This window comes from Rhincodon typus, chromosome 16 (assembly GCF_021869965.1).
Source record: "Rhincodon typus isolate 14 chromosome 16, sRhiTyp1.1, whole genome shotgun sequence".
Classification (NCBI taxonomy): domain Eukaryota; kingdom Metazoa; phylum Chordata; class Chondrichthyes; order Orectolobiformes; family Rhincodontidae; genus Rhincodon; species Rhincodon typus.
Genome location: NC_063347.1, coordinates 58,878,845 through 58,894,305, shown reverse-complemented (window position 1 = coordinate 58,894,305; position 15,461 = coordinate 58,878,845). Strand labels below are relative to the sequence as shown.

Here is a 15,461-nt window from a genome sequence, read left to right as displayed (position 1 = left end):
GAAAAATCACCCATTATGAGTCCTTTTTTTCTGCATCGCTGACAAAATGGCCTACATATTTTATAGGCTTCTGTCTAAATGACATGAATCTGAGCTGATGAATGCGGAAGTTAATGTAACTCCAAATCAGTCTTCTAAAGTGTCTATCTATCTTTTGATGCTATTTTAGGTCTTTAGCTATTAATCCTGGCACATTACATCTGTCAAGAGCTTTATTCCCAATTGTTAAGCAAATTCTAGTAGTTTATTTTTCTGCACTGGACACACCCAAACCATAACTTTTAATACTGCATAAACATCTTAAGCTCTGTTAGATGGTCTGCTGTGTCACAATTTAAACTAGGGAGTTTTTTTTGGGCAACATGCCTCAGATAATAAGAACTGCCGATGCTGGAGTCAGAGATAACACAGTGTTGGAGCTGAAGGAAAAGCAGGCAGGCAGCATCAGAAGAACAGGAAAGCTGACGTTTCGGGTCGGGACTGAAGAAGGGTTCTGACCCAGACCGTCAGTTTTCCTGCTTCTGTGATGCTGCTTGGCCTGCTGTGTTCCTCCAGCTCCACACTGTATTATTTATGCCTTTGAACCTCCCTTGTTTGCTATCAATCCAACACCCTTAACACTTGCCTTTCTCAAGCAAGTAAACATGACCTGTCAGTAGGGATTTGTCTCCTTTGCCAGCAAGCTGTGTTTTCAATATGCTGTGATGCTGTAAAAACCAAAGATTTTGACGTCTGTCTCAAGCACTTTAGCACAATTTAAGAATGTGTATCATATATTCGACATGTAGAATATTTTGCTTGCTGACTGTTCAAGCATGATAATCTTCATCAGCGTAATGTTTTCCACCACTGGGCATGTACCATGTCATGTTAATGACAATGGCCGAATAACCAATCTTATCAGGGGCAGATTATTTAAAACCGTAAAACACATTATGAGTTATGAAATAGGCATGACATCAAACAAAAGCAAAAATAAAGAACTGCAGATGCTGGCAATCTGAAACTCTGTAGGTCCAGCAACATCTGTAGAGGGAAGCAGAGTGAACGTTTTGAGTCCACTGGCCCTTTGTCAGTTCTGATGATGGGTCACTGGACTCAAAACATTAACTCTACTCCTCATTGACTTTTTTTAACTTTATTCATTCATGGAATGAGAGTGTCGCTGCCTGGGCAGCATTTATTGCCCATTGGGCAGTTAAGAGTCAACTGCATTGCTGTGGGTCTGGAGTCACATGTAGGCCAGACCAGGTAAGGATGGCAGTTTCCTTCCCTAAAGGACATTAGTGAAACAGATGGGTTTTTTCCCCCAATAATCAACAATGGGTTCATGGTCATCATTAGACTCTTAATTCCAGATATTTATTGAATTCAAATTCCACCATCTACCATGGTGGGATTCAAACTCGGGTCTCCAGAACATTATCTGGGTCTCTGGATTAACCATCCAGTGATAATACCACTAGGCCATCACCTCCCCTACTTGTTGCAATGTTGGAATGAAACAGCATAAATTGTAAATGACCAGAGGATTGCAGTTGGAGTTCTATTTCAGAACTGTGTTCTAGATCACTGAACGTAATTTGACTAGTTGACGGATATGTCCAACAAATAAACTGATTTGTGGGTTGCAGTTTGCAATAAACCCGGAACAGACTATCTGGAAATCAGAGTTCTTAAAGGGAACTCTCGGAAAGGCACTGTACACATACAGTAGAGGAGAACAATATAGCATGACAGACAAAGTTACAGTATGAAGGAGCTGGGTACATTGTGAGACGGTAAGGTTTATTGTAAGGGAGCAGAGAATGGTGAGGGTTAGGATACACTGTGAGAGAGAGCAGGTACAGGATACAGTAAGAGCTGGTTACAGCATGAGAAACAAGGTACAGTGTGCATGTGTTGATTTTTAATAAGGTGCCACAAAGATGGAGCTCATGGAATTGTAAGCCTCTCCAAATATTTTCTCTTTTGTCCAATCCCTTTCTAAAAGCCAAGATCGAACCTGCCTCCGGCTTTTTTTTCTTGGAATTGTTGATAAAACCAAACCAGCTGCTCCAATTCTTACTGAACTACAGTGCTTCCTTTCACTAGTTTCCAATGAAATGAAACGTAAGCTGTTCCCAGTAAAACAAAACTTCCAGAATGAGCCTCAGAGATAGTAAGAACTGCCGATGCTGGAGTCAGAGAGAACACAGTGTGGAGCTGGAGGAACACAGCAGGTCAGGCTGTTCCAGAATGAATCTAATCCTTTACTTAATCTAATCTCTAATATAATCGTTAACTTGCTGCAGTAGAATTTTGTACGCATCTCTAATGTCTAAGTGTAGTTGCTGGAGGTATTTCTTTCGGAATGAATAGACATGAGATGGGCAAAATCAAGGGCAATTTGGAAAAATGGTGAAAAAATTGGAGGTCACCATAAGACGCAGAAGAGGTGGAGAGATGGACAATGAGCCATTCACTAGTTTTCATTGTCTTGATTTGATGGAGTGACAGAAAACAAAATGATTGTGCCAAGGGAGTAGACATGCTGTACTAGAGTGACAATATCTCAGCATGCTTTGCTGACTGTACATGTGTGATAGCATTGTTATGTGGAGTTGATGCATGCAGATTATCTTTGATACTGTGCATGCGTACAGTTGCTTTGTCCCAGTTCACGTTGAGCATCTTGGGTGTTGTTGGAGATTCCCTCAACCACCCAAGATGAGATAATCCATCACACCAGGGTCTTATGCCTTAACAGATGGTGGATAGGCTTTGCAAAGTGAAGGGGTAGGTTGGTTACCTCAGAATGCCTAGCCTCTGACCCATTCCTGCCGCCACAGTATTTATATGGCTCAGTTTAGTTTAGTAAAATGCTAAAATGCGCGAATGAAAAGAACAGACATTCCATGCTTTGTTATTTTAGAACTGAAGCCAAACACATTCAATTTGCAAGCTACCCTCATCAAATAGCAATTAAATTCTGAATGACCTTTGGTTATGCTTTTTAAAAAAAATCTCTTGTGGGAGGTGGGCGTCGTTGGCTGGGCCAGCATTTTTTACCAGTCCCTAGTTCCCTTGAGGAGATGGTGGTGAGATGCCTTCTTGAGCCGCTGCAGTCCTAAAGGATCAGGCCACTTTAAACATAGCTCCTCTGTAATCATTCACATTGCTTCGATGAAAGAAGTGTGTAGTGTATGCCTTAGGAATCATTATGAGAGAATACCAAGAAACAAAAAAAAAGGAATTAGGAATTTATGGATAACCAAGAATATCAGTTCCCTAGGGAATTTGAAGGTCATGATCTCAATCAGTTTTCTAAACTAGTGTGTAAATGAGATACCAAGGAAAGGCAGCACTATTGGAAGCTCTATTGTATGAATGTGAGGTGGCAAAGTGAGCTTCTCTCCTCTCATATTTGCATTAGAGATCCATGGCATTCCGTTAACAACGTTTATCCCTCCATCAACCCAACTAAAACAGATCAGTCGGCCATTTATCTCACTACTGTTTGTGGAACCTTGTTTGGTGCAATTTGACTGCAGGGTTCATTTATACACCCACAGTAACTGTGCTTCAGCAGTGGGGATATGAAAGTTGGCTTAACCTTTGGCCTAAAAGACAGAACCTCTAATAGGGAAGCATTATGACAAGGCAACAGCATAGTTGCTAGATTAATAACCCAGAGATCTAGGTAACATCCGGTGACCTAGTTTCAAATCCCACTAAGTTGGAGTTTGATTTCAGTAAAAAATGGGAATTAAAAGTCTTATGAAATGACTGTTATCAGAAAAAAACCCTGATTCCCTGCTGTCCTTATTTAGTCTGGCCCACTTTTGGCCCTACACCCACAGCAATGTGGGTGACTCTTAACTGCCCGCTGGGTAATTAGGGATGGGCAGTAAATACTGGCCCAGACAGCAATGCCCACATCCTGTGAACTAATGGATTTTTTTTTAATACCTCAGCACTGAAACAGTAGCAACAGCATTCTCAAATTTCTGGAGTTAGGTTTGGCCCATCACTTTCAAACTCACAGGTTCAGATTTTTTAGATTTAGGTTTCGGTTTTATTGTCATGTGAAAAGTGTACAATGTCACCACACACAGCACCGTTTAAGGTACAACATACCTAGGTACAAAATCTTAGTTACAGAAATAGAAAAATAAAGAAATAAGGCAAGGAGTTCAGCACTGCAGTCTTCTTAGCGTATAGTTGAAAAAAAGAAATAAAGAATATAAGGTCTATTTGATTAATTTGATTTATTTATTTGATTTGTTTCTTGTCACGTGTATCTTGTTACAAAATACACTGAAACCTGTTGTATAGAGTCACCACTCTTCAGCGGCATCTTAAAACACAGAAAAATAAATCAAATCATAGAATATAAAGGCAGAAAAAAATAAAAAGAAGTAAAAGAATAAAAGAAGAAAAATAAATAGAAGAAATAAAGAAAAAGTGTTCAGCTTTACAGTCCTTTTTGTTTAAGTGCTCCATCAGGAACCATGGGCCTGGTGGCCAGGCATGGGTCCCCTTCACCATGCTCCCACCACTGAAACAAAAGTAGCTATGCTTTGCCTCTGCCGACGCTCTCACCACTTATGAGCCTTTGATGGACCTCGCCAGTGTAAACGCCACCAATGCTGCACTGGGTCAAACTCGGCTCTGCCACTGCCTTGAGTCTGTTTCGGGCCCACCTCACCGATGCAGCTCCTGTTGACGCCGCCAGAAACCCAAACTCGCCTCCACCGCAGCGGCCATGAGTCGCTGCTAGGACCGCCTGGTCTATGCAGAATCTGCCAGGAAACCCAAACTTACCTCTGATGCTGCACCATTACAACCAAGTCAAGGCTGATTATAATGATATTAACATGAAGCTTAATGTCTCCTTCAGCCTGCTTCTGGTGGTTCTGTGCATGTTTAAACTGAAGATACCAACTACATTGTCCAGTGTTATCCACGGATTTACTGTGCCCAACAGTACAAACAACAGGATTATTGCAATATTCTTGCTTAATGACTAAAACTAACTGGCATCTCACATGTTCCAGCTCAGTTGCCCCCTCTAGCAGCAAACAAAACAATATCATTTTAACTGTTTGGGAGATCCCTGACAGGCCCCAAGTCAACAGGAAATCATACAGAGAGGCAGCTGAGAAAGGAACAGTTATAATTATTTTCAGATCCTCTTAGCACGCAAAGAGGAAATGAAATTAGTTATGTTCTTTCCCCGATTACCGCTCCCAAAAGCAAGTACGCAAATGAAGGCCCAATCAGTATTGGATTCAATCATGACATTACTTCCTGGTCAAATAACTTGCAGCTTGGGCTCATGGGTAAAAGTGGGCAAGGGAGCAGAGGACCGTCTGCTCTCAATGAAATGTACAATCTTGTAAGTCCTTGCCTTGTAAAAGAAATTGGGAGCATTAAAAAAAATTAACATTTTTTAATAGACTTTAGGATATCAAAATCACCATCAGATGAAAAATCTTTCTCACCCATTTGTAACTGTCTGATAAAATGAGTCTGTATTGGGGCTGAAGGGTATTATTAGCAGGGCATTCTATAGGGGCACTGCTAGTGGAACTGTCTCTGTATAAGGAAATTGATAGTGGAATTTTCTCTCTATAAAAGGGACATTTTATGTAGAGGGGCGGTGTCAGGGACCACTGTTTCTTGTATTATGGCATAGATTTCCAACTAGACAGATCTGTGCCTTTGAGACAGTAACATACCATCACTACATATGACCTTCTGGGTTAAAGGTACTTGCCTCACCTTCAGTCACAGTCTCTCTTTAATGAGTCAATGTCATATCTGCAGTGAGTCAGCTATGTGTATCATAATATTGATAGCACTGAATACAGACCATGAATGTAAGGCTATGTTATTGTAGCTTTGTAAATGGTTAGTATTGCAAATAAATTTGAAGGTTTTGAGGTTAGAAGTGAAGATTAGACGCAGTTACACAGAAACAGAAACAGAATAAACAGAAGTGAAGATTTTACACTATCCTGTAAGGATAGGAGACCGTCTGTAAAAGGGCTCCAATCGCACGGCTCTCTCTGTAAAGGAAATACTAATTTCATGAATCTCATCTCTGGAACTGTTACCAAACTAAGATCTTCAAAATTCCAATTATATTGTGCATTTTTGCCTTACAGGATGTTGCAATTATCCTCAACAAACTCTACGGTGAGGCTGACAATTGAATCTAATTTCAGCTTGGTCTCTGTTCAAGTCTCTCTAACATATTGAGCCAAAAAAACAGTTCTGCATCAGCTATATCTAGTTCCAATCTTTGTTCAGCTTAACCTCAGGAAAATAAAAACGTCAAAATCACTGCCATACTCTTGGCCCACAGCTGTGTTTTTCAATATGGCAAAAAATGTTCCAAAAATGTTGATACAAAACTAACAAGCTCCAAGTACAGCAGAGACCAGAACAATAATGGATATATTCCAACTGTGTCAATTCAATTTCACTTTAAAGTGAGATGGATTAGTATCCATTTAAGAATGGGACTGGATATTACACAGAGATGGTCATGATTGAGTCTTTTCCAACTGTTTTACTTCCCCAATTTTCTGATTATTTAAATTTCAACATATCACAGAATCACAAAATGGTTAGGGCATAGAAAGAGGCTATTCAGCCCATTGTGCCTGCACTGGTTCTATTATTCAACGCCAATTTCCCCAAATGCCACGTATCATGGTTGATCACAAAGAGTTTCCAGAACAATTTCGGGTGATTGGTTCCCATTTATTTTAGTTAACAGTAGGTGTTGCTGACCAATCAATTTTTTTATTGGATTTTCCAACTTCAATGCTCAGCTTTCCTATTTGCTGATTGGGAGTTTTCCTACATTGTTCAGGTGTGACTATTTCCACCGATTTCTGCTAACGTACCCCTCCGTACCATTGTCCACTTCACCCCTGCCTCAGTTACTGAAGCCATCACTCATATTTTTGCTACCCCCAGACCTGACCAATCTCCCACATGATATTGCTTATAAACTTGAGGTCATTCAAATCTCTGCAGTCCATGACCAAAATCACATCAGGTCCTTTCCACCCATGACCTATGTGCTTATTGAGCCACACTATCTCTTGATTAAGCAGCATTTCTATTTTAAAATGATCCTGTTTTGCAATCCCTCCATTGTCTCACCTCTCTCTGTCTCTGTGACCTTCTCCAGCCCCACAACCCACTGAAATATTAGTACTCAGTTAAATCTAACCACTTCAGTATCCTTCTCTTTCCTTCCTTTCAGATATTCTTTAAAACTTAACTTTTTGACCAAGTTTTTTTTCCTCAACTGCTTTAGTATCACCATTCGTGGCTCCGTGTCAAATTTTACCTTATAACACTTTTGAAGCACCTTGGATTTTTAAAAATCATGTCAAAGCTGCTCCTACAGGTTATTATTGGGATTGACCACTGTTTTACTTTGCATGCCACTTGACTTTCATAGAATCCCTACACTGTGGAAACAGGCCCTTCAGCCCAACAAGTCCACACTGACCCTTGGAGCATCCCACCCAGACCCATCCTCCATAACCCACCTAATGTACACAGTTGGCATGGTCAATCCACCTAACCTACATATCTTTGGACTGTGGGAGGAAACCCACGCAGACACGGGGAGGACATGCAAACTCCACACAGGCAGTCACCTGAGGCTGGAATTGAACCTGGGTCCCTGGTGCTGTGAGGCAGCAGTGCTAACCACTGAGCCACGGTGCTGCCCCAATCATGCCTTCCTGTATTGGAAAGGGAAATGGAATGCAGGCCTTTATTTCAAACGGAATGGAGTATAAAAATAGGGAGGCAGTCCAGAGAACATTTACCAGGTTGATTCTAGGTATGGAGGAATTTTCTTATGAGGAAACATTGAGTAGGTTAGGCCTATAGTTATTGGAGTTTAAATTAATGAGAGCACAAAGTTTGGAAACATATAAGATTCTTAGGGATTTAACATTGCAGATGTGGAGATGTTGTTTCCCCTTGTGGGAGAGTTTAGGACTAAAGCACACAACCTCCAAGGAAGGGATCACCCAGTTAAGACAGAGATGAGGAGGAATTTCTTCTCTCCGAGGGGAGTTCTTGAGCTGTTGAGGTTGGATAATTACAGAGGATTATCAGATCAGCCACAATCTCATTGAATGGCAGAGTAGAATCGATGGGCTGAATGGCCTACCTCTGCTCCCATAACTTGTGGTCTTCTGGAGGTGGAAGTGATTCTTTGTTGAAAATAGGCACAAATTTCATAATCATGCACAAAAGCAGAGTGATATAATTTAGATATCAGCAGTAAATTCCAGCACTGGTCCACTAACACCACCTTGTGTGAGATTGGTGTGGAGATTTCTATGGAAACAAATCTTACAAAATTAAAGGAGAACATTCATCTGATGTGCAGATATTGAGCCATTTTTGCATCGTTTCTTTCTCCAGTTTTTGTAGTAATTGTTTTGAATGTTATCTCTCCAGTAGTTACAATGCAGGTATCTGCCTGGCAATATGGAAAATTGGTCTGTGCACAAAAAGCAGGACAATCCACCCAGGCAATGAATGCTCCAGCAGTCTACTCTCTTATCATCAGTAAAGAAGTGGAAGGTGTCCACTCCTCCAGCCCCACAATGCTCTGAAATATCAGTATTTAGCTAAATCTGGCAACTTTAGCCTCACTGCTGTCTGAATCACTTGCTTAGCAATAACCTGCTCAGTGATACTCAGTTTGGCCACTCAGTTCCTGACCTCATTACAGCCTTGGTTTACTGACCTTTCCGCTATGCCAACATCGCCCTGATGTGCATGCAATGAGTTAGTTTGACAGTGCCCAGTTCAGTAGCCTGTCAGATATAAACTGTGCTGTAAGACCCATGCAGAACTGGGCAGACACAAGCCAATAGCAGTGCCCAATTTCTACAGCTCTGCCTGCTTCCCTTTCCCTGCAGCTGCACAGCTGACCTGCAGGAACAGCAGCGACACGATCTTCTGGCTACCCAGGAATCCTTTTGACAGTTGCGTTTCAGAAAAATTGCTGAAGGTGAGAGTCCCTTTATAAATTGCCCATTTTGCCATTTGTAGAATCATAGAGTTGTACAGCACGGAAACAGACCCTTCGGTCTGACTCGTCCTTGCTGACCAGATATCTTAAATTAATCTAGTCCCATTTGTCAGCATTTGGCCCATTTCCCTTTGAAACCTTCCTATTCATGTACCCATCCAGATGCCTTATAAATGTTGTAATTGTACCAGGCTCCACCACTTCCTCTGACAGTTTATTCCATACACGCACCATCCTCTGTGTGAAAAAGTTGCCCCTTAGGTCTCTTTATATCTACCCCCTCTCACCTTAAACCTATGCCTTCTGGTTTTGGACTCCCCTACCATGGGAAAAAGACCTTGGCAACTTACTCTATCCATGCTCCTCATGATTTTATAAACCTCTATCAGGTCACTCCTCAGCCTCCAATGCTCCAGGGAAAATAGCCCCGCCTATTCAGCCTCTCCCTATAGCTCAAACTTTCCAACCCCAGCAACATCCTTGTAAATCTTTTCTGAACCCTTTCAAGTTAAACAATATCTTTCCTATAGCAGGGAGACCAGAATTGAACACAGTATTCCAAAAATGACCTAACTAACGTCCTCTACAGCCGCAACATGACCTCCCAACACCTATACTCAATACACTGGCCAATAAAGGCAAGCGTTATCTTCTTCATTTCCCTGTCTACCAGTGACTCCACCTTCAAGGTACTATGAATCTGCACGTCAAGGTCTCTTTGTTTGGCAACATTCCCCAGGACCCTACCATTAACTGTATAAGTCCTGCCCTGATTTGCCTTTTCAAAATGCAACACCTCACATTTATCTGAATATATCTCCATCTGGCACTCCTCAGCCCATCGGCCCATGTCATCAAGTTCCCATTGTTCTCTGAAATAACCTTCTTCACTGTCCACTATACCACCAATCTTGGTGTCATCCGAAAACTTATTAACCTCCTACATTCACATCCAAATCTTTTATATAAATGACAAAAAGCAGTGGACCCAGCGTTGATCCTTGCGGCATAACCACTGGTCACAGGCCTCCAATCTGAAAAACAACCCTCCACCACCACTCTCTGTCTCCTACCTTTAAGTCAATTTTGTATCCACAAATGTTATTTGCAAAAGAAGTAAACTGCATGATGCTAAACCTAATGTCCTACTTCACACAGGGGCAGCGCCTGGAAATCCTCCAATGGCAGCTGAGGGCCCGACGGCCCCACCAGCGAGCATGCTGGATAAAGTGGCTGGCTACGAATCAATAACAATTGGTGATGGTAAGTGCAGGGCAGAGGTTCAAGGGTCGGTGCAGATTAATTACATTAAGAAAACCAAACACCGCAGCGAATGGAAATCCGAAACAATAACAGAAATTGCTGGAGAAACTCAGCAGGCTTGGCAGCGTCTGTGAAGAGAAAGCAGAGTCAACATTTTGAGTCTTTCTTCAGAACTGATAGTAGTTAAGTGAAGGTGGTATATATGCTGATGACACATGGTAAGGGTGAAGGAGTGAGCAAATAGGCAGAGTTGGAGCCCAGAGAGAGCGAAAGACCGTTAGACAGTCAAAGGGATGGATAATAGTAAACCAGGGAAGAAAAGCTGTTAATGGGGTCAATGAGAAGGTGAAAATGGGTTGGCTGTGTTGAAAGTAGCCCATGTCATGACAGGGCTTTGGGTTAATGTGGAAGGAAAAGGACATGGAAGAACGTACTCAGGCCCTAAAATTATTGATCTTGATATTGAATCCTGCAAGCTGCAGGGTCCCCAAGTGGAAAATGAGATGCTGTTCTCCCAGCTTGCACTGAGCCTTGCTGGAGCACTGCAGTAGGTCCGAGACAGAAATGTTGGCCAGGGAACGGGGTGGTGGATCAACTGGAAGCTCAGAATCATTTTTGTGGTCAGAGTGTTGCCGGGACTAGAGAGTTTGAGCTACAGGGAGAGGCTGAATAGACTAAGGCTATTTTCGCTGGAGGGTCAGAGGCTGAGGGGTGATGATATAGAGATTTATAAAATCATGAGGGGCATGGATAGGGTGAATAGCCAAGGTCATTTTCCCAGGGTACAAAGTCCAAAACTAAAGGGCATAGATTTAAGGCGAGAGGGGAAAGATTTAAAGGGGACCTGAGGGGTGAGTTTTTCAGGCAGAGGTTGGTGCGTGTATGGAATGAGCTGCCAGGGGAAGTGGTGGGGGCTGGTACAATTACAACATTTGAAAGGCATCTGGATGGGTATATGAATAGGAAGGGTTTAGAGGGATATGGGCCAAAAGTTGACAACTGGGACTAGATTAACTTAGGATATCTGGGCAGGCATGGATGATTGGACTGTTTCTGTGCTGTACATCTCTATGACTCTATATAGGATTTCTTTCAATTTAAGTGCATTGTCATTGACAGGATGTTCCACTGATTATTTGCGCGTGGCTCCATTTAAACTGATATTGTAACAAAATTACAGTTAACATTGTACAGTATGTGTACTATTGGCATAATTGTCATGCTGTGTAACGAGAGGGAATTCTGTCTCCACTTTCCACAGAGGAGCGGTATCTACCTCCCCCGGTTTATCCAGTGCCCAGTGCAGAGGGTGGCCAACGACAGCATGTTCAGCAGTGGAGGTGAGACTTGAATCTGAAAGATATCAGTTTGGAAGTGCCCCTGCTCTATATGATGTGCTTTAAAGGGACACCTCTCATAGCATTGACAGCAAACAGCCATTTTGACCCATCTGTGGAGGGCCAACTTCGTCAAAGTTATCAGCATACTTTTCTATTCCTTTCTCCCTCATCATATGAAATGATACTCAAACACTCCTTTAAAGTAACAAATCCCACATTCTAGCCATTTTTTGGGTTAAAAACATTGGATTTATTCTGGACTGTCTTACATTTTTGTCCCAAATTTTGAACTTGCCCACAAATATCAATTTTTATTGTAATGGTCCTGGGCAGAGCATTTCCATTAATTTATTGATGTTTAACCTCCCTCATCCTCTAACTTTATATACCCTTGCAGAATGTTCTATTTTCTGATTATCAGGACAAGCAAGCAAATTTACAAATTTGATCGCCTGGCTTGGAGGTGGTGGTAGAATGGCAATGTGCCAGGCCATGAGGGTACAGATTGTGGTTGAATACAAAATTCTGCTGCTGCTCATGGCCCACAGCATCCCATGGATGCTCAGTCTTGATTTGCTGGATCTATTCAAAATCAATTTTGGCAATGAATACTTTTATGATAAACGAATGAATGAAAACCGAAGAGGCAATTGACAAAAAATACACTGACAACATCCTCTGTCCCATTTTGCCCACAGTATTCCCTCCATCAATGAAGATAAAGCGAGACAAGCATTGATCAAATATGCTTCTGATCATGTCACTTACAGCAGCCGACCTGCAGAAGAAATGGTCATCAAAGAGTTAAAACCATATAACATGTACAGGGTATGTGATTGCTCAACTATTATTGTGGATTTGAAGTGGCTTATGTTCTAAATTGTCCCCCTCACTGATAATCGAATGCTTAATTCAGGTAGTCGGCATTAACTGGGGATTCAGTTGTGCTCCTTGTATTAAGAGCAGGAGTGGGACATCAAGAAACTTCCTTATGGTAACGGTTACCAACAGGTCCAGGTAGTGGGTGGTCGAGTGAGTCATTCAGAGTGACCATGACTACATCTGCTCCTTACAAAGCGAACACACAATGTTCACTGGTGTACTAGTGACTTTCTGTAGCCAGTGGATATGGGTGTCCACTATTATAATTGCAACAGCGTATTTGGAGCTGTCACATATTAAGTCACCTTATCACTTGCGATTCAATACGACCCACTGGATCACCTGCGATTCAATTAGGCCCACTGGATCCAAACTGCCTCCATCCAAAGAAGAAAGCCAGCCAAGAGCTTTGCTCCAAATTGCAATCGGATTTTAGCCAGGTGGTAATTTTCCCAGATATTGTAAGGGTCCTGGTAAAATTTCTCAGTCAACATTTCTTCTCCAAAAGGGTTTACAAAACCTGAATAAATAAGACAATTTAACTTTTAAACACACACAAGCTTATTACATTGAACAAAAGCATGTGTTTCTGTGAATGTGAAAAATATCAATTGCAAAACTAGATTATCCCAAAAAAAAGATAGCCAGCTCTGATTTCTATGCAATGATCCAAGGTTTAAAATTTACTTGATACAGATTACTTTCTTCCTAAACAAAACTAAGGATACCAATCAGGTTTTGAAGTAGATATTTTCTCATCAACCTGCTAGGAGGTTATTATACATCTTTGGAGTGGGTGTAACTTGAACCCATGCCTCTTAGTCCAGAGCAGGGACGCTACCATTGCACCACAAGAAGGGTTAATTCCTGAGTGCATGGGACTGTTTAGGGGATCTGAAGTTAATCTAAAGAACTCCAATGAACCTGAAATTGTTTAAGTTACACTTGTAATGACTTTTTGGTGTTGTGTGATTAATGGTTAGATAGAAAACGTTAACCTGATCGATAATAGACTACCTCTAATTGTTTTTGGTTATTTAGTGACAGCATTGCAAAGCATTGGGAGGTAAGCATTTATTGCCCATCCCTAGTTACCCTTGAGAAGGTGGTGGCAAGCTGCCTTCTCAAATTGCTGCAGTCTAATGCCATTAGGAAGAGCGTTCCTTAGCAACTAGTTGACCTAGCCGCAGTGAAGGAACAGTGATGTATTTCCAAGCCAGGAGACCTTGATGTCAATCTCTTCATTGAACAGATTAATGGAAGGCCACAGATCTCAAATTATGTCCCAAATTCCAAACACTTACCTGAAATTCTTCACTGCTGTTTCTTAGAGAGTCAGGGCTAACTTAAAGCTACTCTGCCCTTTGGGGAACTGAGCAGATTGAATGTAATACTAGTCCTGATGCAGAAGGAGCCCATTGTGCCTGCACCAGTTCTATTATCCAGTGCCAATCTCCTGCCTTGCCCCATACCCCTGCACATCAATTCCATCCAAGTAATTAGCCAATGCCCCTCCTGTATGCCTCACTTGAACCTGCCTCCACCACATTTTCAGGCGGTGCATTCCAGATCCCACTTACATCACGTGCATGTCACTTTAAATCTACGCCCTCTCATTTCTTGTTTCTTTTCCAAGCACAAACAGCTTCTCCCTATCTACTCTATCCAGTCCACTCATGATTTTGAAAACCTCAATCAGATCTCCCCTCAGCCTCCTCCTCTCCAGGGAATAGTCCCAACTTCCTCAATCTGTCCTCCTCGCTGAAGTTTCTTATCCCTGGAACCAATTTTGTAAATGACTTCTGCACTCGTTCTGCATTGCGTTCACATCTTTCTTATAATGTGGCACCCACAACTGTACACAATAATTGACAAGTGTCTTGTACAAGTTCAATATTATCTCTCTGCCCTTATTAATAAAGCTGGGAATACTGTCTGCTTTATTTTTTGCTCTCTCTCCACCTGTTCTGCCATTGTCAATGATCTGCACACATATACACCCAGTTCCCTCTGCTCCTAAACAATCCTTTGGCTTTGTACCCACTATTTTATCTTCTCTTTCAATCTTCTTCCCACTGAAGTGCATCATCTCACACTTCTCTGAGTTGAACCTTATCTGCCACCCGTTGGCCCATTCCACCAACTTTTCAATGTCCTTTTGGAGTTTTACATTATCCCCCCTGCATTCTGGCTCAGTGGTTAGCAGTACTGTCTCACAGTGCCAGGGACCTGGGTTCGAATCCCAACTTGGAAGTGGAGTTTTCACATTCTCCATGTGCATATGTGGGTTTCCTCTGGGCGCTCCGGTTTCCTCTCACAGTCCAGGGATGTGCAGGCCAGGTAGATTAGCCATGGGAAATGTGAGGTTATAGGATAGTGGGGTGGGTCTGGGTGGGATCTTCTTCAGAGGGTTGGTGCAGACTCAATGGGCCAAATAGCCTGCTTCCACACTGTAGGGGTTCTATGATTCTCCTCACAGCTTACACTTCTTCCAAGTTTAATGTCATCTGAAAACTGAAACTCCCCCTTGCACAGTAATATCCTGATTATTAATATGTATCAGGTTTCCTGGGAACCCCACTACAAAACTTCCTCTAGATGAGAACTTTCCATTGACTGTCACTGCCTGCTTCTTATCACTCAGCCAGTTTGTATCTATATTGTTACTATCCCTTTTATGCCATGAACTATAACTTTCCTCATAAGTCTATTGTCTACCACTACATGAAATACCTTCTGGAAATCCATGTATACCACATCAACAATGTTACTCCTATTGAACCATTTCTGTTGCCTGATCAAAAACTCCAGGAGATTAATTAAACACAATTTCCTCTTTAGAGATCCATGCTGACTCTTTCTAGTCAACACAGTTTTTCCGTGTGCTTACTAATTCAATTCCGAATATTTGT

The 15,461-nt window shown here is 41.9% G+C and overlaps 2 protein-coding genes across 8 annotated transcripts in view; both read left to right on the top strand.

Annotated features, from left to right (window-relative positions):
- The window catches only part of oxtra (oxytocin receptor a), a 460,437-nt gene that overhangs the window by 237,800 nt on the left and 207,176 nt on the right, over positions 1–15,461 (top strand). The window lies entirely within an intron of this gene.
- LOC109916383 (protein SSUH2 homolog) overlaps positions 1–15,461 on the top strand; it is a 49,209-nt gene that overhangs the window by 5,225 nt on the left and 28,523 nt on the right. For 4 of the 7 annotated variants that reach the window (XM_048606330.1, XM_048606328.1, XM_048606332.1 and 1 more), the window contains 3 exons: positions 10,223–10,327; positions 11,589–11,667; positions 12,366–12,495. In XM_048606330.1, coding sequence (XP_048462287.1) covers positions 10,246–10,327; positions 11,589–11,667; positions 12,366–12,495 — 291 coding nt within the window. In that variant the 5' untranslated portion in view covers positions 10,223–10,245. Of the gene's footprint in view, positions 1–8,951; positions 9,044–10,222; positions 10,328–11,588; positions 11,668–12,365; positions 12,496–15,461 lie in introns of all 7 variants that reach the window. The other 3 variants (XM_048606335.1, XM_048606333.1, XM_048606331.1) reach the window with 1 other exon arrangement.